Below are 26,051 nucleotides of genomic sequence, written 5' to 3'. Positions count from 1 at the left end.
TGCATTAACATTGACTGTTTCCTGTCAATGTTTAACAACTACTTTGAAATGTGGTCAATCATAGTCCAATCAAGGAAGCCCTAAGGCTTGTGTGTTTAGGGTGGCTGTCAAGATTAAGACAAGATCCAATATTTAAGGACAAACTTCATTCAAAATGTATTAATTTGTATTACAGGTTACTTGCCATTTCCTTCACACGAATACAACAAACTAGACACACGTAATTAGCAACAGTATAACACAGAATTATTCCTGAATCGCACGCACGCACGCACGCACACACACACAACTTGATCACATAGAATGGTTATACACATTAGACCACTACCCAACCTCTCAGCCTCCAGATACCACCCAAAAGGAAAGGCTGAAGATATTAATGCAGATCTCTCATGAATTTCAAGACAGGAACCCAAGTGAAGTTAGAAAACTGTGTAAAAAAACCTGTGTCTTTTTTTATTTAAGAAAACCCAACAGTGTTATGAGTCAGAGAGAGGGACTTTGTCCCTACTCCAACGGTATAGTTAAAGGGCTGAGGACAAGCAAAGTACTCGTTAGTACAAGAATGAAGACCTCCGGCTGCATAACAAACAAACTCAAATTGAAGTGAAACATCTGGAGACTACAGATTAATCATCCCCCCAAAGTACCACACAATCAAATCTGTCCAAAGCCCAATTCCATGGAAAGTTAAGCTTCCAGCAACTCCGTAAAAGCAAGTGGCAGGACTCTATGGTACCACCACTTAATCAACTAAGCTTGACAATAGTAGAATAGCCAAGCAATATTACTTCCTACCCGACTAGACAATTTCAGTTACCTGAAATTTGAAACATTGAAAATGTAGATCAAAACATTTCAATTTACAAACGAGACCTACATGCAATTCCAAAATAGCTCAAGAATTAACTGTCTACAGATTCTTTTTGCACACAGGAATATCTACGATTGGCAAGAAGTGTGCGCTAGTAGCTGCTGTCATTCCCTTACTGTTCCACTCTGTGGCTTCCCAAACAGCGTATTACAGAAGTCAATGGGCTTCGGACCACAATCCATCCCGCAATCTGAACCAGCAGCAGGGCGGCGACAGGGCAATGCCAGGCCACCTCCGACATTTGAGCTACAGGTCAGTCAGAGCACAGTGGTCTTCACCATACATAGCTTAATATGCAAACTACAATGCTTTATAAAATTTCATACAATTCAAACGAGAAAAAAAAAAAAAAAAAAAGAGTAACAAAAAACCTTGTTAAAACATTCTATATTTAATTCTATAATTCTACAGTCAAACTTAAATTAGATTACGAGAGAGAGAGAGAGAGAGACAAGAGGCATCCGGGAAAAGCTGTACACCAGAGATCCCCTTTTTTGGACAGAAGAAAATCTCGACTTTCCTCCCCATTCCACAGTTGATCTTTATATAGATAAAGCTTTAGGATTTGATTAGTCGCACTATTAGAGAAAAAGAAACCCTTGACATATAGTATGTGGGTAGAGTTCTTCCTTGGACACCCCGAATCGGCAGTAAATGTAAACAGAAATGGGAGTCTTGATGCTAAGAGCAGTTCTCAAGCCAGTTCTCAGGGAGCCCCACGCAGTCCACGTTTTTGCTCCCTCCCAGCCCCCAGTGGGGGGTCCCCGAAGACTGGTTTGAGAAAGACTGGCTTGGAGAACCAGGCAAACTCCCGGACAGCAATTCATCACAAACATTCAGTTGCAGAGACAGCTGCCTACAAACCGGCAGAAAGCCAAGTAAAGGAAAGACATGGGGAGGCCACACACACACACACACACACACACACACACACACACACACAAAAAAGCTATAAATGATACAAAAATAAATCACACACACACTGGCGCGATCTTTCACAAGCAACCTCATCCATTTAAAGATTTCATAATCCAGTCTTTGGGAATTAACCATCTTCAATCATTATAGCTGGTCAGTCAGAGCAATCACAGCTTAATGCTATGTCCTTGCGGGGGTGTTGGGGGGGGGGGGGGGACGTTTTGGAGACAATCTATTGGACAGGCTGGAATTTGTTTAGTATTCTGCAACCATCAGCTGAGGTTGCTTCTAACAGTCTTTAAAAAAAAAAAACCAAAAAAACAACAAGCTGTAGAAGCAGAACGGGGACAAAGTCTACCGGGAATGAGGATGGGACACACCCCTAATAACCCTCACTCCCCATCTCAAAAAAATAAATGGGGGGAGGGACAAAGAAAAGAACACAGGAAGAACTTCAATGAAGATGGCCATAGGGAATGAAAACAAATGGGCAGGATTAATCGTCGTCGTCGTTCTCGTCGTAGTCGTCGTCCTCATCCTCCTCATCCATGTAGGAAACGGGGGTCTCCACCCGCGAGCCGCTGTAGTGGGAGCCGTTGGAGCTGGACGCCATAGTACCATCAACACTCTCACTTTGGGCAGGCAGACCAAAAGAGAGCAGATGGAATCAGCAACGCCGAAACAAGGCCATGACCATTCAGCAATGTCGTTGGGTAGCGTGATTAGACTCACCTGCCAGCAAGACCCCGTCCACCATTAGACGACACTCCTGTTACGTACACGTTGCTTATCGATCCCTGAGCCATTTCTGTCGGAGCAGAGAGATCGCCAATGAGAAGTGCCCCTGAAGGACCACCCTACAGATTCCTCAGCAGTTGGCTTCATAGACTGGCTGACCTGTAACATAAGGCTCCAAGGCTCTGGGCACTAGACTGCGAGCGATCTTAAGGTCCTCCGGGGAACACTTCCCTGCCTCCAGCCCGCAAGCCATCCCCATCCTCTTTAGCACCTCTATGTCATCGTGGATCTCAAACATATTATCGAAGTTGAAGAGATATTCAAATCTGTCAGGGGACGACAAGATCGACAATCAGGAAGTGACAGACAAACCCCATATCTGTCACGAACTGAAGCAGCACTTGAAAGAACCCCAAGGTCCTGAACAACCACACAACTCACTTGTCATTGGAGATGCTACAGTCGATGACTGTCTTCTTGCTGGTGTTGACGATGATGAAAGGCAGATGAATGACAGAGTTTGGTGGCGGAGGTCTCTTGGTTTGCTGCTCCAGCTGCCTATTCCTCTGAACCAGCTTCTTAAAGGCAATTTGCTAAGTAGACCAGGGAGAAAAACAGAAATGGACCTCACGTCATTTTACATTTCTACACAAAGATTTACTCTAGAGGTCAAGTCAGATTGCTTACCTGCAAAATCAGTTCCTGCAGCTGGGATTGTTTTTGCTTTATTCTCTCGAGTCGACGCTGCCTCTCCACCTAAAATTTAATACAGGGATACAGATCTGAAAATTTTACAGGAACACAGATTTAATCTGAGTATCCCTAAAATGTGCATATTATTCTAAAGAGATTTCAATATCTGACAGGGTAAATATACATTAAAAATTGGAAATTCTTTGAAGTGTAATTTGAGATACTTTGAGCCAAACTAACGGTTATGTCAATTTGATTGTCCTCAATTGAAATGCAGATTTAATGATACTTGTTATGCAAATAGATGAAAACGAAAATTAACATTCTAATTTTAGCTACATGGTTTAAAATGGGTGGACCTACACAACAGACATCCCAAAAGGCTAACCTAAATAAAAAGGGCAGCTCTTGTGTGTTTCAGAGCTGCTTAACAGGCCTGTAGTCCCGAAGGTCTCGTTCTGTACTCACCTCCAAGTTCTGGCACTCCTGGGCAGAATTAGTAGGTAGGCCGATCCACTTGATCTCCTTCTTCTCCTTGGAGATGATGTTCATGGCCATCAGCACATTCAAGGCATCGTAGACACGACGCCGGATGTTCTTCTGGTCATATACATGCTGGAGAGGTAGGGAGTCACATTGGATTCTAACCATCAGGAACATTAGTGGTCACTGAGGCCTTAAGCGTCCCAGGGGCTTACAGAGTCATTGGGGGAGATGTTGTTGTCAGAGGAGCTGAACTCTGCCACTAGCTCGTCAGCGACCTCATTGTAGGTGGTGATTCCCTTCCTCTGGACCTTCTCGCACACCTTCATGGAGAAATGTCTCAGCCCTTTGCCATTCTTCTCGCCCTTCTTGCTGCGCTTCCTGTGCAGTCAACAGGACACAATGTCAAAGTCAGCAGATTCTACAGTCAGAGTCTACAAGGACTATCATAATTTAGGTACCTAGGTATCGTTCTCCTACAAGTGTGGCAAGACTTAATTCTTAGATGCATAACTAATCATGGATGTTCGGATATTGCATTAAACATGTACAAGGACTAAAGTCTCAGAATAAACCATTAATAAATCATTACATGATGCAATGTGACCACCAGCTGGCTTCTGTTTTCCAAATGACAAGGTTCAAGTTCACTTTTAAAAATTGTCTCACTATTTTGGCTTGAAAAGATACATAAATAGTAACATTACAACAATAATTACCACCATAAAGGAAAACATTACAATACTTAGAGGTGGAAAAGCATGTGGATCAGTGGAGAGGTCATTTTGTTATGTTTAAAAACTCCAAGCCACTCAGATCGAGAGCGAGGCGACCAGCAGGAACCAACCCAGTGGACCAGGGCGAGGAGTCGGACGGCTGACTCTGGGAGAGGAACTGGCTACTGGGTGTGTGTGGACTGGCCACCAGGACAGCACTGGACACACTGGGCCTCTGGGGGGTGCCTATCACCTGATGAGACACCAACACATTGTTCCAACTCAAAGACTGAGTCAGGTTCACTGCATTTGCTTGGACAACAGAAAGCGGGTCCTCTGTTCGAAACGCATGGCCGAAATTCAGACAAGGATCACTAGGACTAGAAAGTTTCTTCAAATTAATGGTAACAATATGTTAGTCCCATAAAGAACTAAACACCATTCATCAACAGTCACTCCCATCTTATCCAGTCAAGTACTATTATCTTAAATACCTAACCCATCCCCGGCAATAACACAGATGACAGAAGCCCCATTAATCGGTACCATGATTGGCAATTTACGGAGTGAAACAGGGACAATCTGCCATATAACACAAGGCATTTCTGTGTACTGGGGCAAACACAAGGTCAAATTCCCCCTTTCCAACATTCATTTGCATCAACTGAAAGCTCAGTTCTTATTAGTAATGCAATAAGCCAATAAACCCAGCATATCTGCGATCACCAAGGGGCTAGGCGGTCGTCTAAGATAGCCCAGTAAAATGTCAATGCGGTTTGATTAATTGTTCTTTTACTTGATTGAGAGGTTGCATTACTAGTACTTATTTGCACAATTAAATGGCTTAGAGACTTCAGTAACGGGGGGGGGACCGAAGAGAGGAAGAGTGTAAATCGTCCCAGGCAAAGGCTTTAGCTCTAAGAGGATGACAGCAGTAATCTTGCTGACTGCAGGTTTTGTTACAGGCTTATGTTCACAGGTCACCTCATGATGGTAAAGGAAAGTTTTTTTTTTTTTTTTTTTTGGAAATTGCTTTGGAAACAGCAGCCAAAGGCACCCGCTGCTCTGCCTGCAAGTCAGCGGGTCGTGACCACGCAAGGCCGCTCCAGTCGTGCCATGGGAGTCCGCGGGAGGCCCGTCGCAGACTCACCACATGCGGCGCGATGTTGACGTTGGAGGGCCCAAGCGTTTTTGGCAGAAGCTGCTTCCCCAGAGTGACAGGCGACGGGTGGACAGTGACCAGTGACAGGACCCCTGCGAGAACAGGGCAAAGCAAACATCACGACCGCCCAGAGGCGAGGGCTGCGGGTCTCCGGTTTCTACAGTACAGCGTGTTACAGCCTGTTTGCTCTCAGGCGACAGATTTACACCCCATCATCAAACTGACACCATAAACCCCAAACCCAAACACACAACGCGGCAGCAACATTTCAGGCTGAGCCACACTGCAAATGCATTTCAATCACAAGCACACTGGAGTAACTGCACATAATGCAAATTAGACATCTAGATCGGTCTAAATAACAGTTAAAATAACAGAGAATGGGAGGAGAAAAACACTAACAGAGTATGAGAAATAGAACAGCTGCAGGCTGAACTCAATCATGCTAAGAATATGGCATTTTACTGCCCCCTGCTGCTGAAACACCACCATGACAAAACAGCAGTTCATATTATCTTGGTTTCCAATACATGCATGACGCTGGAGACACAGTACAGGGGCCTGCATCACAAAGCTGGATTTTTAGGATTATCAAGATAACTTATCAGATTTAAGGTAGTCTGGGCTGAATGGAAGTAAACGAAGATGCCTTAAATCCAGCACATTATCCAGCCTAACCAACAAATCTCGTTCCGGGATACCTGCTACAGCGACTCACTTAACTCTGGTTCTTAGCTTGCTAATTAGGTTTAATAAAGTTCAGAGAGCTAATATAAATGTTACACAGAAATGAAGGTACAAATCAGTTTAATACAAGAACAGCAACCAAAGAATTCATAAATGTGTTTGCTTAAAATGTATGGTACAAAGGTGGCTAAGTGGCCATGAATTATAGCTGACTGATTTAAGAAGAGCCACGCAGACCTAGAAGACTGACCCGAGGCTGGATATTATCAGCTAAGCACATGATTGACTTAGGCTGCTCACCTTTGCTGGGACTCAAATTCTGGTCGACGAAAACCTTCAGCTCTCCATTGGTTTCAATCACACCAACCTGTAGATCAGAAGACAAGCATGGTAAAATGAAAACAGCCTCAGACAAAAGCAATTCTGTGCCTCAATATTCACTTTACAGTCATCTTTCTGAAAAGTGCCATCATTTCCAAACAATTTCCCATCTATTCTTGTATCAATATTTCCTTCAATATAATCTTTAATTTGCAGCAATACTACTTGCCTTCTGTGCTAGTTTCTACAGAATATGCAGGCTCTCCATATTGCAAAAGCTTTTGCACCCAGGGACATCACTGGCCGGCAGCTTATGTATGCAGAGAGACAAACCGATACAGCAGCGCACTTACATCTTTTGCCATGATAGAAAATCCTGGGGGGCGAGAAGGAACTATGGCGTCTTTGGGGAGAAGGAGGATTATTCTTAATCAAGAGCAGATCTCCTAAGACAGAGGAAAAACAGGACCATCTCTTACATGGAGAAACAGGTATGATTAGTGGCTGATGTAATAAAGCAGAGTTTCGATACAATGTCCGTGGCAGCCCAGGGTACATGAAGCTTTTCATGTTGAGAAAGGAGTTAAATATCTTCTAACAACTTAGACTTTTATTCTAAGTGCCTCTCTGTTATCAGAGAGGTTGGTTTATAATTTTTATACCACAGGTTGCTGGGGGGGGGGGGTGTCTACGATGCCCCTACAACCTGCCAAGTAACCAGAACTGTGGGGACATGTGACGTGCGAAAATTACATACAAGATGCAAGTATTCCTTCCTCGAGCCCTCTCGTGCTTGGGATCTGCAATCTATCGGCAAATTCATGGGAAATTATACTATTAAATAGCATGTAAACACTCGTTTTAGTTTTTGTATATTTTCTTATTTCTGATCCAAGGGAACTTAAAACTCCTGCTTGCTGCAGGCAAACTGACCGCTAAGCAGACCACCAGAAGGCACATTCATTTAAATATCTGGCCGCCGAAACTACTGTCCTTCCAGTAAATATGCAGAATAGCGAATGCCGTCCGTATACTTAAAAATCTTAATTAAATTAGAGTGCAACTCAAAACTGGGGAGTGTAAGCAGAGGAAACATCTGCTCTGGGTAAATTATGTTTAAAGAGAAAAAATGCAAGACCAGAATACCACCATTTCTTCTCCGGACAGATGCAAACACACTCGTTGACAAGGATCTAAATTGTTTTCACAGTGTCAGAGTGTGGGGGTGCAACAGAAGGCCTCCGATCCCCCATTAAGTTTTATCAATTGCTTACACGAAGTTTTTTAGTTAGTTATCGAACGACAGAGGACTTCGGCGTGTGCTGCACAATGTAAATAAAGAAAAACGTACGGCGCGCAGTAGCCAGGCCCGCCGGGAGTGACAAAAGCATCCACTTTATTTTCCGCAAAATAGCGCCACTAATACACCAGCAATACTCCACCCAAGTACTACCAACTCGGCGCTAAACAAAAACGATCACATTTCCAACGCTACTGCTAAAATAAGTGTTGCGGAGGTACTTACATCTGCTTGTCAAAACTTTTTCTTTGCCCCCTCCTTTCTTTAAAATTGCACGCTACGTCGGCCTAGAGTTAGCGTTAGCTTCAGCAAAGCGGATCAGCGAGTGTCGTGAACTACAAAATAACATCCAAGGACAGAAAAACAAATGTGCAAATGTACAAAACACGTTGCACTGCATTAACTTAACATTAACGCGAATTGCAGTTTAACAAAAACTTGCACGGTCTCGTGCCCTTAAAACCTTAACTCTACAAAACCCGCACAGCGTTGCTGAAAACATAAACACCACTTTTAAAACGTGGCCAGAAATAATATAATGATAATAAAGCGATCGCCCACATTGCACTTACGACAAACTCCCGTCAATTCATTGTTTCCCCGACTCCCCCTTTTTTGATGGCAGAAGACGGAGGAAGAGGAGGTCTAAACCCAAAAACCAAACAGGAAACAAGAAGCAAACGGGGAGCCGGCAGCCCACCGTCCAGATCCGACAGTATTCAACATCACCGCGGTTTATTTTATATACTTCAGGCGAAATTTCGCTCCTGGTTTAGTGAAAGCAACTATATCAAGTATTTTTTTCTGGAGACCTTCATCTATCTGCTCCGACAAAATGGATGCTGCACAGCTCTCCCCCTCATTCTTATTAGGAAACGAGGTATTAAGGGTGCCCCCGTGTAACGACACGTCTCTCAGGAATACATATGAATATTAAAATTAAAGTACTTACTAGATTAAAACCAGACAACTAATATAACGCTCTCTAGTAAGACCGCTTCTCTTTGTTGGCAGTCTTACACGGGGGACGACGAATAACCTTTTTGCAAGTTTCACTGCGCCAGCCAGTGTTAAAAAAACGGTTTAATATGGATAATTTACATCCTTTGAAGAAAAACCGGTGAAGCCTCGGCGCTCCTCGTGGCCCAGCTTGATCAAGTGTCAGCCATTTTACCCCAAAAGGAAAGAAAAATAAAGCGTTAAACAGCGTCGCAAAATAAAAGGCTGCACGTTCAGCTCGCAAACCTGACGCCGGCGAGAGATAGACGGCAAACGCGGAAGCGGCGCACGAAATAACAGAAAAACAATAATGGTGAGGGACGTGACTCAAAGCTGGTCAGCCTGTCACATGCTAATAGTGCACGGGCAGAGCTAGCCGTGGGGTGGATGGCTTTCCAGAAAGGCGCCGCGGACAGGCTTCACCCCCCGGCACTCCGTCTCAGTCATGATCCGCTCCTTTGCGGCACAAAGTGAAACCCAGTAAAGGGAAACCAACTTACTTGTTCAAAATCATCAACGCATAACCTCTTCGAATGTTTTATATAAAAGGGGGGAATAAGAAACTAAACAAAGCGAGGCAGCAAATAGTTTTTTTGGGCACGCCTAATGCGACAGCGAGGCCCCGCTCGAAAATTTCTACATCTGCTGCCAGCCGCCTCAACAGCGATCCCAGGATCAGTATAATCTCCGTCCGACTCAAACTGAGCTTGGCGGTGTCCAAAAGCAAGCTCTGCCATTGGACAAGCACTGCGTGACGTTTCTAAGCATGCCGCGTTGGGCCGGCCTCCAACACCGTCTGATTGGCCGTTAGACAACAACTTCCGCCTGCGACGAAGCCTATTGGATCTCCTCGCTGCCAGTAAACCCTGAGGCTCAAATGCGTCCGGTGTAACACTTAACAGCGGTTCAGCACTTTCACTGTGTACCTCAGTTCCAGCGTCCCAGTACGGGTAAACCTCGGGGCAAACCGACACTATCCAATTAAATTATTACGATGACATCAGAAGAAAATAAGATCACGCACCCAGTTAACCCGTTTTGGTTGGAATAGAGATCGCTTTAACAAGAGTGCAAACATTCAAGAAATGTATTTTGCAGCATATATATATATTATAAATAAATAAAATATATATATATATATATATATATATATATATATATATATATATATATATATATATATATAAAAATAATATATATATATATAGATGTGGTATACCTGCAACGGTAGCTTTCCCCCCTATTCTGGTTTAATTTAAAGTAGGTTATATCTTTTGGTTTAGCCAACACTGTAGGAGCTGTTGAGTACACTTTAAGAAAATAATGGGTAACTTAATGACATAAAGACACCCGAAATCAACTGCAGTGGCAGCTGGGGCAAAGTACAACCAATCGTAAGAGGACATAATCTTACACAGTAAAGTACAAAACAAATGAAACATACGGTCACAAATATATTTATTTGTTGTGCTTGGTAGCTGAAGCATTTACTCCCATTAGATTCTGGTTCCCTATTAAAAATATTTATAACATCAGCGAATTACAGCAGCAACATTTCTTCATGTAATATAGTCAAATACATGCCAATAAACTACATATCCTCAGAAGAGTAGTAGGTTAAAATGGATATAGCTTGGGCAATAGGAAACATTTGTGTTTCAGGGCTTATTCCAAAACTAAATACAGCTCTGGGGTTACATAGACAATTCATTTATAAATGAATAACACCTTTGGTTGCATTTGAAATGGACATTTGGAATGCAATGATTGTTTTGTGCGTGTTGTAGAAAGATGTGAGCATTCTTTAAGACCGCTTATGCTGAGGCAGTGTAGTGTACATATGAATTTAAGGCACATTCAGCAGCTGCAACTCTTAAGTAGCATTATTACACTCTTAAAATATCACTGTGCAGTTATTTTTCCCTTTTACAACTGGAAAAGAAATAAAGAAAAGAAGTAAAGGAAAATTAAAACCGTCACATTCAACAATATTTTAGCAAAATGCTCAGTGCATCATCACTAAAGTTTATGCAAACCATCATTTCAGCCATCATTTATAATGTTTAATTATTTTAAGCAATTTACATTTTTGTGAGGACAACACGGTATCTGTGTAGGGGCAGATTAACTTAGTTGAGGGGTCCTAGGCAGACAAGAGCACAGACACTCAGGGGCTGTCAATTTAATAAACTGTTCCCCCAGGCAGGCTGGGGCCCTGTTGTTTGTTGGGGCCTGGGACAGCCCATGCTTTACTCCGCCCCTGTATCTGTGTACGTGAGGCACTCTTACTAACATTTGTGCCCAGGGGCTGCCTAGAAATTCTGGACCCTCTCACAAAATGTCACCCCTGTCAAGTGTTTGGCCCTGAATCTGCCAGTGGATCCCTGCCCCTCCGACACTCCCGTTTGTGCCCTTTCACAATAACATAAATATAAATCAATGTTTTGTAAATAAAGAGAAGATTCTAGACACTTCAAAAAAAAAAAAACATTCATCACTGATCCATCAGTGACAATGCAGCACTATGGAAATTGAAACTTAATTGTAAACAATTTAAAAAACTTAAGACAGAAACTCTCTGTAGCTTAGGGTTACGAATACCCTTTGACCCACTCATTAACCCTCTCTCTCCTTCTACACCGGCCACACTCAGAGTATCCCTCGGGATCATAAAGTACCAGTGACTTCACGTGACTGTCTTGCGCTCTGGTCGAGGGACACATTTGAGAGTGGCTGCTCTCCAGAGTACAGGAGCCAACAGCAAACTTAGTGTGGTTACACTGAGGACGAGCAGGTACACCTGAATTAAAGAGGCATCAATGTTATTTTTACACCAAAAAATGCTACGTATGCTACGAAGAAATTACAGGATTCATCATCAGTTCAAAATAGTAAATTCTAGTAACCCAGAATCAAGTGTCAAATAATGAATGAATTGCTCAAAAAATGATGCTTGGTCAATTACAATTATATTCCCAAAGCTAATAAAATCAAAGAAGTTTAAGTTTGACAAATGGCACTTACCTCCCGAGAGATTATGCCCGCTCTGCGGGCACGACTGCCCAGGACAAAGGAGAATTCACTGACTTGTGCCAGACCAGCTGAAACGATCCAGCGAATGTGCCTGGACCCTGGCGGGAGGATCACCGACAGTACAAGCAGCGCTATAAGAAACTGGACAAACAGGAGCAAAAAACACACAAGGACATGATATTATTAGAAAAAAATCCTTCGCAAAACAATCTCAATATTGTTATTGTCGTCATCCATAATACAGCTCCACTGTCTTTGCTGAGGTGACACCGTAACCGTCGTAATGATCAGATGAAGAGGGACAAGACCGTAACACCGTAAAGGAAAAGAATTACGGCTGTACCTTCATGATGACCAGGGTCAGGGTCAGCACCAGCAGAATGGTGAGTTCGTACAGCACAAACGTAGGAAATACGTGAAGGCCTGTCGAAGACACATGGCCATCGATTCATAACTGCTTTTGCAGGTAGAAGACCAGTATAGCACTGCTTTACTAAAATTTTTGTTCATTTTTGTCTCTAAATAAAATAGCATAATATATAAATATAGTGCCAAGTACCGGACAATGAATAGACTCACCAATGGAGGCAAAGAAGATGATAGCAAGGAAATCTCTTATTGGTTCAACACAGCTCATGACTTCAGTGGTGACCATGTGACCCTGCGAGGAAAGAAGTGCACCAGCCAGGAAGCAGCCCAGTTCCATGGAAACGTCCAAGAACTCGGTCACCTGCAGCGGTTGGAGTGCATGGGGACTTAAAACCTCAAATCACACACACAGCCAAAAAAGTTTAAACAGAGGAAGAAAGCGGCGGCAAGAATGACATGGAAGAGAAGATTCTATGCAACAACAAATGATAATGTACATCACCACATTAAGCACTGCTCAAGAACGTGACATTTAAAGATGTTTACATGCATTTAACACTGTACAATATTTGTTTTATACATCTTATTTTTAGATACAGTAGATTAGAACGGAAAAGATCATTCTTAATATTGCCAGAATAGTAGGATTCTTAAAAGCTAATCATTTTTAATGAAATAATTTTATAATAATCAATGAAGCCTTTAAAACTTATTATTGAACATATTATCCATATCCTTTACTTCTTTAAAATCATGATTTGATAATGTAATATAAAAGTAAAATGGTGTAACTGGGCTGGAATGGGTTAAGTAGGCAGAGCGAGATGAGGTCCTTCTCTGGCTGAGGAGCTGCCAGGCACGGTGCCCGCGCAAAAATCATACCGTCAGCATGAGGAAGACGAAAGCAGTGGTCCCCAGCACCAGGATCTCCTTAGTGCCCTTGCACTCAGCATGCAGCTTCTTGCAAAAGGGGCCAATCAGATGGGACCTGAGCAGAGCACACAGCAGCAGCACCACGGCAAGCGAGGCGGCCACCTGGCCCAGGAGCAGCAGGACGCGCAGGCCGCCCACAACAACACTGCCACAAAACGGCACAGTGAGAAACGCAGGCACACTGACAGGCCCAGGCGTCAGAGAGAAACACAGCTACAGAGACCAGCCTTGCTTATTACTTTTATTTTTACATTTTTTTTTTCCCCCACAGAAACACGTAATACATAAAGTAAACACACTTTTACTACTCACACTTCTAAACAAATCACCAAATAAACAAATTGTAGTAGCAATTAGATCAAAATTAAAACCAATCACTTTAACTTTTAAACAAATCCTTTACACAGAAGCATGATCTTTCATAAAATAAAAGATTTGTGAGCATTTTATTGCATATAACGAGTACCTAACACACCTACTGTACATTAAATGCAGATCAGCTTTATTTTCACAGCATATAGCAAAAAGGCAGAGATGCCCAAAGGCAGAGAGGAGGGTTTACCTGTCAATACCGCCCCCGCCAGCCTGAATGAGTGTGGGCATGATAGCAATGAACAGGCCCAGCTGGACATCTTGCATGACCAGCATTCCCAGGAGAACGCTGCTGTAATCCAACTCGCCTGTGTGGGCAAAACACTGGCAGACGTCAGATAAAGCTTCATGCCAAGATCAGAATTAGCTTTAATACTCTGAACCTGCATATTACTTTAATTGTCATTGTCTGCTTTTGAGACCACATGCCACATTCAATCTTCAGCCTATCCCTGTTTAGCATGAAATATCTATTGTTTTTGAGGCTTTGAAACCCAATACTCGATCAGATTGTTCTGTGTGTCAGTCACTGACAGGTTTAACCTGATCCTCATCAGTTATATTACTGGTTCCCGTTGCATTAAACTGCAGTGCCTGGCAGCTCACAGTAACCCCACCCACCACAAAGCCTAAATTCTGCCATCGCAGCTTTAAAACGAGATCCCTCTTTTTCCATTTCCTGGTTTGACACATTCTTACTCACTGATGAACACGATTACCTTCCTTGTCCGTACGTGGCCCTCCAGCGAGAAAGCGAGACACTACGGGGGTGCTGGAGAGGGACAGGCAGGTGAAGATGAAGACAGTCTGGGTGGGGCGGATGTGCAGCAGATGTCCCCAGAGGAGACCAAAGGCCACCATTGACAGCGTCATGTAGCACGAGCCCTGGACAGAGATCTTCAGCACCTGTTGGTACACATATTACATACATTACGGCTCACGTGCACTGTGCTGAGCAGTTCACAATGACACTTTCATGGTACCGACCTTGCGTAGGCGATCGGGGGAGAACTCAAGGCCCACCACAAACAAGGTGAAGAACACCCCAAACTCTCCCAATGTCTCCACCTGAACCATAGACTAGAAACACAATACAATACACAACAGTTATATGTATAAAAACTATGCAGCATCCCAAGTGTAATATAAGCAGTGTGAGCACTGGAAAGATCTAGAATGGGGAGGTACCATCTGTACCATCTGCTGGTTGAGATCAAAGATATCCCAAAGTGTTCACCTTGATTCTATTGAGCCCGGAGGGGCCGAGGAGGACCCCACAGATGATGTAACCAAACATGGTGGGGAGACCCATCTGTGTACACAGCCACCCGCAGGGAAGTGAAAGCATGACCACAGTCACCAAGTCCTGAATAACCAAGCACAGAGAACAGACACAGGTCACACATGTAGAATACAGATCGTAAACAAATGGTCTAGTTTGAGAGAGAAGGAACAATGCTGAAGGAATGCAGAAGAAACAAACACTCAGTTGGTGTGGGTCACAAGTTGTGGAGAACTTAAATTATATGGAGGATGACAGGATGAGAGGAGATGTTAAAGTAACAGAAGATTAGTCTGTCTGGGGGTTTAGCATCTAAGCAGCATTGAAACTAAATTAAACAGGTGCTGTGAGTTGTGGTCATCAACATGCTTGATGTGGAGACCCTGACTTAGCAGCAGAGAGCAGAAGAATGTGGAGCAGACCTTGATGAAGTGATGGTCAGCACGGGGCATGGTGGAGTCCCGAGGCTTGGTCAGGACATACTGGTTGTTCTGGGAGTCGATCAGCATACTGAGCCCCAAGTTATCCTCCACCTCCCGCCTGGACACGTTCCTCTGAGAGTCCTCCTCATCCTCCTCCACCCGGAGCACGGCCTCCACGTTAACACCCTTCATCTGCGGACGCACAGCCGGCGGGGTGAGTGGCTCGGCAATCAACCTTCAGACTTTTGAAAACATCCTTTGCTGGGTTTGCACAGAAGACCAGTCCCACAACAAACAAGATCAACCAACTCACACCCTTCCCCTGAACAGAGATTTATCTGTTAGATCTTTCATCTTGCCTGTTTGTTATAATCGAAGACATGATCATCGATCTCCTCCTCCAGACGGTCAGCAGCACGTCGCACATCATCCAGGATCTCATCAAGCATAGACAGGGTCTTGTTTTGGTCTTGCACACTTTTCATTGCCTCCTGTTGGTGCTTCTCTGCCGCAATCAGCTCCACATACTCCTGCTCCTCCTGCAGACAGAACCATTGGCTTTGCATCCACTTTGTCTTCAAGTCAGTGGAGATCATCAGCTCCATGTGTATGCACCCTTTCTTTAGAATCCATATAAAACTTATACACACACCGGAGGCAACGAGAAACACACACGCACTTCTGTGTGTACATCATCTTAAATGTGCATACTGTATATCCTCTTCAGAGGACAAACATGGTAATGTGAACATTTTACCTGCAGGCGGCATAGCAGTAATGAACTGTGACAAAATGGATGCCACTTTAGGTCTCAAGAGAGACCCTGCTGCTGTACTTGAGAGGGTACTGAGCTGCATCGGAAATATTCATCGTTATACATAGGCATAAACAGTAAGCTTTTAGATATCTGCTAAACAGCCAAGAATAACATTAGAAAATACCTGCGTCTAAATGTTTAAGCCGTCTGAGAAATAGAGAGTTAAAGAGAATCTCCTCCATAATCTGGACCTACAAATAAGACACACGCAAACACGCGTCCCCCCTGTCATAGGCAGATAACGTAGTCAGCCGGACAAGTCTGTCTCAAGTCACAGATAATCAAGAGGGTGTTGCACCGTTTCCCTGAACCAGGGGCCCTCTTCACCAGAACATTTGCACTTGGGTCACCATTAAGGTTTGTGTTTTTGTCCCAGTCTGACAGACACCTCTCTATTCCATCCCTCACGTCAACATCAGCTTCCAAAGCTCTGTGTCTGTGGCATTGGCTCCACCTTCAAGCCAATTTGAGGACCCCTTCCAGGCTGTCTAGATGCATGCCTGTTTGCCCCTTCCTTACCTTTATGGCGGCCTCTCTCAGGGCTTCGAGCCTCTGTCGACTGCTCTCCTTCATGTTGACCACGTCCCTGTAGTCTCCCTGCAGGGCCCGCTGGAGCCCAAGCACCGCCTGGAACACTGACTTCTCGCTCTCGTTCAGCTCTTTCTGAAAGATCTCCAGGGTGTGCACCTGGAAGAGCTTCTCTGGGTCAGAGAGCGTGCGGTCCCGCTCCACAGCGGCGATGGCAACGCCAAGCTTCTTCACGGCAAAAGTCTTCTGCCTCAGCAGCCCGGCCAGCCGCCTGCAGTGCTCCGCCAGCCAGCGCCGGCCCTGCGTCACTGCTGCGCCCTTCCCGCGGTGGAGCTTGATGGCGTGCTGGGCCACTTGTTCCTGCTGCAGTGCCCCCACCAGGCCAAGACATAGCAGTGCACACACACCCCACATTCGGTCACCTTTGCTCTTCGGCATTTGTTAGCTGAGGAGGGATGAGGAATGTTGAAGAACTACAAGGTCTCCTACATTCTGAAGCACACTGTTGATGCCTGTGGGTGCCAGAAGGAGTGGGTCAGAGTCCAGCATTAACAAGTTTGCTAAATTCAACATCTTCATTCAATATTCATTTGATGCACCAGAAATCCTCCCATAGTAAATTTTGCATGTCTAGGGGGTTGGCTTCTCCATGATGAATTTACCACAAATTTTGCGGGTCCACAATGGGAAAATGTCAAGTTTGCCAGATAGCCAGTTCAGCCCTTCTCTTAATCCTGGTATCAGCATATAATATATACAGTAGACCAAGAACAATCCATTAAACACAACCAAAAATATCTTCAACATATCTCCAAAGAGCTTGACTGTCCATACCGACGTTGAAAACGAAACGATTATATGTAGATTACACAAAAATTCTGACCGGTTTCGTACGTGTATGTATCACATGTTATGATCTTATCTGGAAATGTAGACAGACGCACTAAAAGTATTACCTCCCACCTGTTTTCGTAACCTGGGCGCACCTGACTGCTCAAACAATGAAACGGAACATGGCAAACGCCCTGACAAGCATTACAGCAAATGCCACTGGGGAGCCATCAAAAGCTGACAGACGCAATTTACGCCAATTAATTCACACGTAAAAATTGATGCGCGCGTCACTCCGTTAAACTGTAAGAAGGTTCAAGCAAATCCCGCGATTCAACAATAAAGTCAGCCATGAATTAAAGTTCCTTGCTTATGAATTTACTGTTTCTTATGACGACATACTTGTTTTCCCCTCCTCCAAAAAGAGTGAATACAACTACTGTAAGTCTCTTTCTGGTCAATGGGACCATTGTTCCGCAAAGCCGGTCAGTCCCACACTGGCGATAAAGTTAACTATCCAGAAGATAATACGGATACATTTTTTTAAGATTGGCTAAAACGCGCAGTTACGTTATTGCCATGCGTTTAACATATACTGAACCAATGCACTTTTTTCGATTTCTTGCGTTATAATATACACCTCCGCCTTCCTATGGGCAGTCATCTTTTCGGTGGAAACCCGTGGGGATCAGCCTTTCCACACAGCGAGGTATAACTACATTTTTAAATCTGCGGAATGGAGAAATTTGATTACATTTTTCAATGTGGCAAATACGCACAAGACGTAGTCGGCGAATAGCTTCATAGATAAAAATCAGATTTTGACGCGTAAAATACGTAATTTGCAAATACCTGTCGGATTTATACGGCGTCCACGCCAGCACCACATTCAAGTGGGCTAAAGGAGCTTTTTTGGTGAGATGCCACTCCTCCCAAAATGCGAAACATAGCCAGAAAGCCGCAGCCTCCCGTCTGACTTCCAGCACTGGCCGAAAGCCGCCGACTCGCTGTCTGACAGCTCACAGCTCCGGGACCCGGAGTGCTCAGGTCCGTCGCCAAAAGATGTCACTCGTCCGCAGGTACGCCCCGGGGATGCATCATGACTGTGGTCCTACATTAAAATCTGCATTAAAAATCGTGAACAGTTGTATAGCAGCATTCACCTATAAAACTGCATAAAGAAGACAAGAAATACAGGCTAACCGTTTTGTAGACTGTAGCTTCTCGAGTATCACAGTAACGAAACGTGTGTTTTTGAAGGTTTAAATTTAAGTTCATTAGTTGATGTTGAATTTCTTTTCTGTCTTTTCCTCCGAATTAAAGACTGAAAAAAATCCAACTTCCGCAACCAATCGTAATCGGGTCCCCCCCCCCACAGCCTACTGGGATATGTAGTTTTCTGTGAAGCTCTTGGTATATATTTATTGGTCCATCCATCCATCCATCCATCCATCCATCCATCCATCCATCCATCTATCTATCTATCTATCTATCTATCTATCTATCTATCTATTTTTAAAGTGATAGATAGATAGATAGATAGATAGATAGATAGATAGATAGATAGATAGATAGATACTTTACTGACACTGAAGGAAATTAAGGAAATTTAGTTTTATTTTACTTTGTTGTTGAAACTTACTGTCTATATCCGTTGGCATATTTTCTTGCATGGGTCTCGAATATTACAAACTTGAAACTTTCTATCCCTTTACACCGTTCTGTTCTTTTCTCTCCTGACTTTAAATATTTACAATAATAATAATAAAATAATAATAATAATAATAATAATAATAATAATAATATACTGCTAGTGATTCTGATGGTATAATAATAATGATAATTTTATTATTATTATTATTATTCAAAGTAAAACTACATCTCCCTGTTCTGGGTACCAGCCGTGCGCAAGCTCTCTCGTGCTTTAGCGCAGTTCCTAGTGGCCACTGCGCGTGCGCAGGGGAGCTACCAGCTATCAAGTTGGTCAAACAAGCGGGTGAGAAAATGGTAGGTACGATCAAAACAGTAAGCCAAACAGACTAATAAACCTCTGCAGCGGGCTGTAACGTGGGCCGGTAGGCTGGGGTGGTACTGCCGAAGGGCAGGCGGTACCGTGCGCGACGTGTCCTGCGCCAGCGGCGCACTGTCAGTGAGGTTTTTCTGTGCCCGTTTGTCAGTGCGAGGGGAAGGTCAGAGTTGATGGTATTTTGAGAGCTGACTCCTGCAGTTGCTCCGCACGTACCTTTCCCTTTTTGGTATCTGAGGGAGTCGGGACACAGGACCTGTCCGGCTGCGTAAGAAGGGTAACTGGGACGCGGGGCAACTGTCTTGCTGGAGCCGTGCGAGTAAGTAGGACAAAGAGAAAATTACGCGGAACCCCCACTTATTTAAAAACGCACAAATCGAACCCGCATATTAGCAGGCAGGACTGTCCCTCGGACCGGCGCAGCTGTGGATGCCGATAGCCGGAGATCTGATGGTTACCTTCAGTTTTGCACCATCACAATACGTGCATGGACGATGCATTGCGATTGCCAGCCCGTGTGATGTACTGCATCGGCTGGAGAAAGCCACTGCTTTATGTAATAACGCCATCAACGGCCAGATACCTTATCAAACATTATGGATTTCTGCACATCCGTGGCTTGCACATAAAAATGTGAAGTCAGCATAAAGTGAGGAACCAATTAACCTAGTTTTGGGTGCACCCATATCTTCCACTATTGAGTGATTGCAACGGTTTTTAACTATTCCTAATAAATCGGTTACGCATAAATTGCGTCGTAATATCTCGTAATGCATTTACACATATAAGCTGTTAGTTTGAGAGTTCATGTTAGTTAGGAGTCGCGTGGTTAAACTGCACACTTGATTCAGAAAGACTGGTTACTTTCCCGGCGTGACTCCGGCTGGGGGGACAGAAATGTCCTCGGCGGCCTTGATTTCATATGTTAATGTGCCGCCTATTCCTGCAGGATCAGCACGACTCAGCTGGGCGTTTCGATCAGTGCTGCTTTAAAATAAGCGGACCGATGTGCACAAGGCTGAGACTGACTGACCGGGTTAACAGCTTCATCACAGTGTCAACAAACCGGGCGCTTCTGGATGGACACTGGTTGATTAACGCCGTATTCTGCGCTGTGGATTAATAATATACAGGGGCTTGGCTTGACCACCGTGGTACGCACTGGCATGAACTCCTCGGAGCTTTTTGCACCATGCAAATAAAGTGTGGCAACTGGAAAGGCAGGCAACTGTCAGTGACGACAGATCTCCTTGTCACAAATCTCATAAATAATGTCCAACGCCTATCTTCACTTAACTGGGGAAAAAAGACTTTTCAGGTTTTTTTTCCTGTCAACCATACGAGCACTCTTCCTAAACTGAAGAAATGTTTTGAGCATTTAATCAGTCTTTAGAAGGTGGAGGGATGAAACATTTAGAGAGGGAGAAAGTGTGTATCTGGACTAATCAGAGGGTTTTGGATGGTATTACGAGGCAGATCCGCACGTTACAAAACACACAAAGGGGCATTTGTGCCAATTGCTGTGCTCATCCGTGTTTTTTTTTTTTGCAGCATAAGCTGAAGTCATCGCAGAAGGACAAGATCCGACAGTTTATGGCCTTCACGCAGGCCGGAGAGAAGACCGCCGTGTACTGCCTGACACAGAATGACTGGAAATTAGAAGTGGCCACGGACAATTACTTCCATAACCCAGACCTCTACTATAAGGAATCCATGAAAAACTCTGTGGATCGAAAGAAGTTGGAGCAGCTCTACAATCGTTATAAAGGCAAGTGGGAATCTGGAATATGCCTTAGAATGGGAATATGACACTAAAGACTTCTTGGTTCTGGTTGTTTGCCTTGTAGTTAGCATTCATGTTGGGGCCAGTATCATGAAGTGAGACTTGCTGGTTAGCTGGATAACTTCAGATTTAAGGTACCCCAGTTTAAATGGAATTTATCTTCATTCACTTTAATTTAGCCCAGACTACCTTAAATTTATCTTATTAAACCCAAAATCCAGCTTTGTAATAACAGGCCCCTGGTTGTTTATGGATGGTTGTGTGGATTTGCCCAGATCCTCACGATGAGAATAAAATCGGGATTGACGGGATCCAGCAGTTCTGCGATGACCTGACCCTGGACCCGGCCAGCATGAGCATCCTGGTGGTGGCCTGGAAGTTCAGGGCCGCCACCCAGTGCGAGTTCAGCAAGAAGGAGTTCTTGGATGGCATGGCGGAGCTTGGGTGAGGAGAGCCCAGGGTTCTGTGGCATCCCTCTGCGGGGGGCCCAGGGTTCTGAGGCATCCCTCTGCGGGGGGCCCAGGGTTCTGTGGCATCCCTCTGCGGGGAGCCCAGGGTTCTGTGGCATCCCTCTGCGGGGAGCCCAGGGTTCTGTGGCATCCCTCTGCGGGGAGCCAAGGGTTCTGTGGCATCCCTCTGCGGGGAGCCCAGGGTTCTGTGGCATCCCTCTGCGGGGGGCCCAGGGTTCTGTGGCATCCCTCTGCGGGGAGCCCAGGGTTCTGTGGCATCCCTCTGCGGGGAGCCCAGGGTTCTGTGGCATCCCTCTGCGGGGAGCCCAGGGTTCTGTGGCATCCCTCTGCGGGGAGCCCAGGGTTCTGTGGCATCCCTCTGCGGGGAGCCCCTAGTCTCACGTAGAGTTCACTCTGGATTTTCAGACTGAAAGTGCTGTTTTTCAGTTTAATGGTACCTAACCCAGGCAGTCTAGATGTTCACAGAGGCTGGAAACTAAGCCGATAACCTGAATCTAAGTCGATAACATAACTGAGCGAAATCCCCCACCATTTAGAGGCAAGTGACCAATTGCTTATTTTTTTATTAGTAATTGCAGTTATTCATTTGACTAGTTGATTTTTTTCCCACTCCACAGAATGCAAATAGGCTGCAAAAATAATGGTTGTTGAGGCTTACAGATTTTTAAGTTTCATAGTTGTCTTATTGAAGGTGAATGCATGTCGCTGGACCATTTGCATGTATGTTGCTGGTCGAACATTTCTTTTTAAGGTTTTTAAGTGGATTTCTTTTGTCGTGACTCTTTCTCTCCGTTGTCTCCCCAGGTGTGACAGCACAGAGAAGCTCAAAGCAATTCTGCCCAGATTAGAACAGGAACTGAAAGATTCCGGAAAGTTCAAAGACTTCTATCAGTTCACCTTTAACTTTGCCAAGAATCCCGGACAGAAAGGCTTAGGTGAGCCATGGAACCTTCCAGAGAACACTTTGGGTGGGGCGGTGTGCCTTTGGACAGAGAGGTTTTACAAACTGTTAACTGCATATTATGAGGAGGGGGAGAATTGGGGAGTACGGGGGGGCAGGGGGTGCTGGCTGTTGTGGGATGTTACTGGTGACTGGTGTGCTGCTTCGTGACACTGGAGGCTGAGTCAGAGCAGGGAGTCTTACAGGCCTGTTGTTTGGACCCAGTACATGCAGAGTGCAAAGCGACGCTGTCACAGATCTGGCATCCTTAGCAGCCGGAGTGCTGGGCGTGGTGGTGGTTGAGGGTCCGGGTACCGAGCGTTCTGCTGCCGTGCCTCATAAAGTTGCGTGGACAGATTAGAGCCAGAACCCTCTTACCTCAGATGGAGAGAGCACTTCTTCCTGGCCTAGGTTCTGGCTCCAGGCCCATGGTCTAGGCGCTTTTTGTATTGTTAAGCTCAAAGGAGAGCAGCAGAAGCTGCTGATAGGACAAAGCCAGAGCGGGTCAATGCGAAAGCTCGCCCGCGACGATGAGGCTGTTCACCTACGATAACAGTTCTCAGTGCGACTATTACTGCCGCCATTCTCGTTTCAGACCTAGAGATGGCAGTTGCCTACTGGAATCTGGTTCTCAATGGCCGCTTCAAGTTCCTGGACCTTTGGAACAAGTTTCTATTGGTGAGTCTTTATGGCAGTAGGGCCATCGTATCAATCCTGGGGGTTTTAGGTTCACATCTCAAAAGGCAGGCTACAGTTGAACCTGTGGCAATGTACCTTTGCCTTATATCACCCCAGTGAAGCCAGAGTTTAGTAATTTACTGAATGTCTAAAGATTGTAGAACTATTGTTTTTATATAAATAAATGATATTATATACGAATATATCTAAACTAGTCAACCATGTTCTCTAATAATTTGTGTATTTCAGTGCAAAATGTTGGTTCTCTTCATATGTTGGTGTGTCGTTCTTTTTTGAAAAGGGTTTATCACCTTTTATAAGAATAGGGAGCTGTTTCTCAACAGCTTTAAACCCTGGTGCTGGGAGTCATTAAAATGGTAATTATGATGGCATAGCATTTGCATTTTAGCTAGAATGTAGTAACAGCTCTATACCTGGGAAGGGAGACCTGGGGTCTTCAGAAGGCGATTAGTCATTTTCCCATCCGTTGTTCTCTAATTTGAGTCAAATACTGAAAAATGATTCAAACCGTGAAGTTGGTCTCATGATATATACTGAAAACTGATCCTCTTGCACTAAATTATAAGTACAAAATGAGTCATACGTGAAACTAGGCAGCATTATCTACTGAGTGATTGGGGGTCACATCTGTAGCTGATCGAAGCCCTTCCCAGGGTACCTTGCAGGCACAGGTATTACTGGTACGTTCTCACCGTGCAGAAGTGATCTTCCTCCTTAACCTGCTGTTCTTCCTCACTTGTTGGCGCCATGCTAAGGAGCACCACAAACGCTCCATCCCCAAAGACACGTGGAACTTGCTCTTGGATTTCGGGAACATGATCGCCGATGATATGTCAAACTATGACGAGGAAGGTGAGCCACGGCGAGGCGCTCTTACCGCACGGTCAGCAGCCTGAAAGGTAGAAACCATGACAGACGAGGAAGTCGGGGGCGCGCTGTGACTTTAAAAATCAATAAGGGGCGGGACTTCCTCTTTGTGGTTTTGCCAATGGCATGACGGTCTTAAAAGTTAGCACTTTAGCGTTTGAAAATAAGAAAAGGGAGTCACTACTGATGCTTTGTTTATTTTTTCAATAGTGCTCCAGGCTACTGTGATATTGGCTCAGCACGTTAATTTGGCATAGTGAAAACACCAGGGGATGATTACTCATTCAGTAATACAACATGAAGTCATTGCTTTGGTAGGAAGTAATCTTTCAAGCAAAGCAGCAACATAACTGATCCTGTTTGTTGTCCTCCTCTTTCCAGGGGCGTGGCCTGTTCTCATAGATGACTTTGTGGAGTTTGCACGACCGATTGTTACTGGGTGCAAACCCAAAGCTGTATAATGACTGCCCAGCTCTGGCCCTAGCCTGTTTGTTCAGTTATTATTATAATTTTTTTTTTTGTCGTTGTTTGTTTTTTTTTCTTTTCTTTTTCAAAGACGGCGCTAAAAGGAATGGGGATTTAAAAAAAAGATTGAAGTCTTGAGACCATCTGTGAAGAGAGAAGATGGAGTCAAAACTACCAGACAAACCAATCAGGGAATACAGTGAGAGAAAAATGAAGGCCACGAGTTTGTGGTTTTTTTTTTATGATTATTATATTTCTTTCAACCAAACTCATCACAAGCAATCCACAGCTCTTCCTGTCATCAACAAGAAGCTAATACATCTACCCTAAAACCACCCCCCCCACCTCCAAAACACCCACCCGAGACCTCATGGGATATGCGTCGTTCTCAATTAGTTTCACCGGGGTTCTCCTCTGGGGGGGGCCCTACTTTCCCTCAACAGCCTTCTTTACTTTGATTTAAAAAACAAACAAAAAAAAAACGGAAGAACAAAAGCTTTTCTTGTGGCAGTGGGTGTATGATACAAGATCCGTTTTGCATGAGCTGTTTTTTTTTTATCCATTTTTACTTCAGCGTGATTGAAGGACAGGGTGGCGAAGCAGGAGCCACAAGCATTTGAGTTAATGGCACATCACCAGCAGAAACTCTTTTACTACAGGTGTAATATACTGTATCCATAGGAGTATATAGAAATACCTATCTATATCGATATGTATGTATGTGTTAGTGTGTATGTGTGTATATATAACTGTGTGCATGTGTGTGTGCGCGTGTGTGTGCGTGTGTGAATCGTCACACACGCACACACTTTATGTATAAGTATTAAAGTTGAATATTTGTGCTGTAAATTAAACCTTACATTTATCATGCTTCATTTCCATTTTATTTGCGTTTATGCTCCATTATTTTCCCGCCCCCACAATGGGAACGAGACAACTCCATTCAGTGTTAAATTATCCTCTCAGCAGTACTTTCCGGACTGGCGTTGAAGCGCCACGTTTTGGCTCTGGGACTGAGGCCTCCTCCGGTTGCTTCCGCGGCTGATGATGGTCCCCTGGCGCGGGTGCCAGGTTTCGTTCCGTAGCGACTGGGTGGTGAAGCAAGAGCTATTTTCGTTCAGTGAGTAACCCTCCCGCACAGAGGGGCCTGCCTGTCGCGTGCGGTGGGACCCAAGCCCCTGTGGATTCCCCTTGCATCCTCACCATCTTTTATATATTGTAACTGTTCTGGAACCTCGTTGTGTCTGGTGTGGGTGGAGTCACGGGAGTGACGGATTTTAAAATATCAACAGGAATCAGCCCTCATTGGTCCAGAATAAGCAT

At 44.5% G+C, this 26,051-nt stretch overlaps 3 protein-coding genes across 16 annotated transcripts; 1 reads left to right on the top strand and 2 right to left on the bottom strand.

Annotated features, from left to right (window-relative positions):
* Window positions 1-435: 435 nt before the first annotated feature.
* tfdp1b (transcription factor Dp-1, b) lies at window positions 436-9,618 on the bottom strand. 8 transcript variants are annotated; one of them, XM_023835448.2, is made up of 13 exons: window positions 8,465-8,806; window positions 8,118-8,227; window positions 6,946-7,038; window positions 6,572-6,638; window positions 5,573-5,676; window positions 4,554-4,675; window positions 3,922-4,087; window positions 3,692-3,838; window positions 3,218-3,286; window positions 2,972-3,123; window positions 2,690-2,856; window positions 2,525-2,600; window positions 436-2,424 (listed from the first exon to the last, which is right to left on the bottom strand). In XM_023835448.2, the coding sequence occupies exons 3-13, from the start codon at window positions 6,955-6,957 to the stop codon at window positions 2,289-2,291; spliced, it is 1,218 nt and encodes a 405-aa protein (XP_023691216.1). In that variant the 5' UTR covers window positions 6,958-7,038; window positions 8,118-8,227; window positions 8,465-8,806; the 3' UTR covers window positions 436-2,288. The 8 variants fall into 8 exon arrangements, with proteins under 8 accessions (XP_023691216.1, XP_023691233.1, XP_023691266.1 ...); XM_023835465.2 differs by lacking the exons at window positions 8,118-8,227; window positions 8,465-8,806 and adding an exon at window positions 9,392-9,618; XM_023835498.2 differs by lacking the exons at window positions 8,118-8,227; window positions 8,465-8,806 and adding an exon at window positions 8,994-9,344.
* Window positions 9,619-10,332: 714 nt separating this feature from the next.
* tmco3 (transmembrane and coiled-coil domains 3) lies at window positions 10,333-18,469 on the bottom strand. 4 transcript variants are annotated; one of them, XM_023834821.2, is made up of 13 exons: window positions 18,331-18,469; window positions 16,639-17,159; window positions 15,662-15,841; window positions 15,303-15,494; window positions 14,836-14,964; window positions 14,586-14,678; window positions 14,318-14,504; window positions 13,789-13,906; window positions 13,176-13,371; window positions 12,504-12,654; window positions 12,268-12,347; window positions 11,916-12,065; window positions 10,333-11,691 (listed from the first exon to the last, which is right to left on the bottom strand). In XM_023834821.2, exons 2-13 carry the CDS (start codon window positions 17,083-17,085, stop codon window positions 11,578-11,580), a joined length of 2,037 nt encoding a protein of 678 aa, XP_023690589.1. In that variant the 5' UTR covers window positions 17,086-17,159; window positions 18,331-18,469; the 3' UTR covers window positions 10,333-11,577. The 4 variants fall into 4 exon arrangements, with proteins under 4 accessions (XP_023690589.1, XP_023690596.1, XP_023690604.2 ...); XM_023834828.2 differs by lacking the exon at window positions 18,331-18,469 and adding an exon at window positions 17,604-17,850; XM_023834836.2 differs by lacking the exon at window positions 18,331-18,469 and having other exon boundaries at window positions 15,662-16,153; window positions 16,244-16,781.
* Window positions 18,418-25,598, top strand: dcun1d2b (DCN1, defective in cullin neddylation 1, domain containing 2b). 4 transcript variants are annotated; one of them, XM_023834872.2, is made up of 7 exons: window positions 18,418-18,557; window positions 21,056-21,272; window positions 21,563-21,731; window positions 22,562-22,692; window positions 23,293-23,375; window positions 24,152-24,248; window positions 24,645-25,598. In XM_023834872.2, the coding sequence occupies exons 2-7, from the start codon at window positions 21,098-21,100 to the stop codon at window positions 24,722-24,724; spliced, it is 735 nt and encodes a 244-aa protein (XP_023690640.1). In that variant the 5' UTR covers window positions 18,418-18,557; window positions 21,056-21,097; the 3' UTR covers window positions 24,725-25,598. The 4 variants fall into 4 exon arrangements, with proteins under 4 accessions (XP_023690640.1, XP_023690623.1, XP_023690632.1 ...); XM_023834855.2 differs by lacking the exon at window positions 18,418-18,557 and adding an exon at window positions 19,413-19,485; XM_023834864.2 differs by lacking the exon at window positions 18,418-18,557 and adding an exon at window positions 19,413-19,485 and having other exon boundaries at window positions 24,152-24,295.
* Window positions 25,599-26,051: the final 453 nt, after the last annotated feature.

Source organism: Paramormyrops kingsleyae, chromosome 1 (assembly GCF_048594095.1).
Source record: "Paramormyrops kingsleyae isolate MSU_618 chromosome 1, PKINGS_0.4, whole genome shotgun sequence".
Lineage (NCBI taxonomy): Eukaryota > Metazoa > Chordata > Actinopteri > Osteoglossiformes > Mormyridae > Paramormyrops > Paramormyrops kingsleyae.
This window is presented reverse-complemented; position numbering and strand designations above follow the sequence as displayed.

What these genes read in the sequence shown, in the direction of transcription:
- tfdp1b (XM_023835465.2), bottom strand. An exon ending in TCAACATCGCGCCGCATGTG is followed by an intron (nt 4,676 to 5,572) that starts GTGAGTCTGCGA and finishes GTGTCTCATCAG; the next exon opens with GTGATAGGCACCCCCCAGAG. An exon ending in GGACGGGGTCTTGCTGGCAG is followed by an intron (nt 2,425 to 2,524) that starts GTGAGTCTAATC and finishes GCCTGCCCAAAG; the next exon opens with TGAGAGTGTTGATGGTACTA.
- tmco3 (XM_023834821.2), bottom strand. Translation starts at nt 17,085, where the DNA reads ATGCCGAAGAGCAAAGGTGACCGAATGTGGGGTGTGTGTGCACTGCTA. An exon ending in TCGTCTTCCTCATGCTGACG is followed by an intron (nt 12,655 to 13,175) that starts GTATGATTTTTG and finishes CAACCGCTGCAG; the next exon opens with GTGACCGAGTTCTTGGACGT. An exon ending in TGACCCTGGTCATCATGAAG is followed by an intron (nt 12,066 to 12,267) that starts GTACAGCCGTAA and finishes CTGTTTGTCCAG; the next exon opens with TTTCTTATAGCGCTGCTTGT.
- dcun1d2b (XM_023834855.2), top strand. An exon ending in GCTCTACAATCGTTATAAAG is followed by an intron (nt 21,273 to 21,562) that starts GCAAGTGGGAAT and finishes GGATTTGCCCAG; the next exon opens with ATCCTCACGATGAGAATAAA. An exon ending in GTCAAACTATGACGAGGAAG is followed by an intron (nt 24,249 to 24,644) that starts GTGAGCCACGGC and finishes TCCTCTTTCCAG; the next exon opens with GGGCGTGGCCTGTTCTCATA.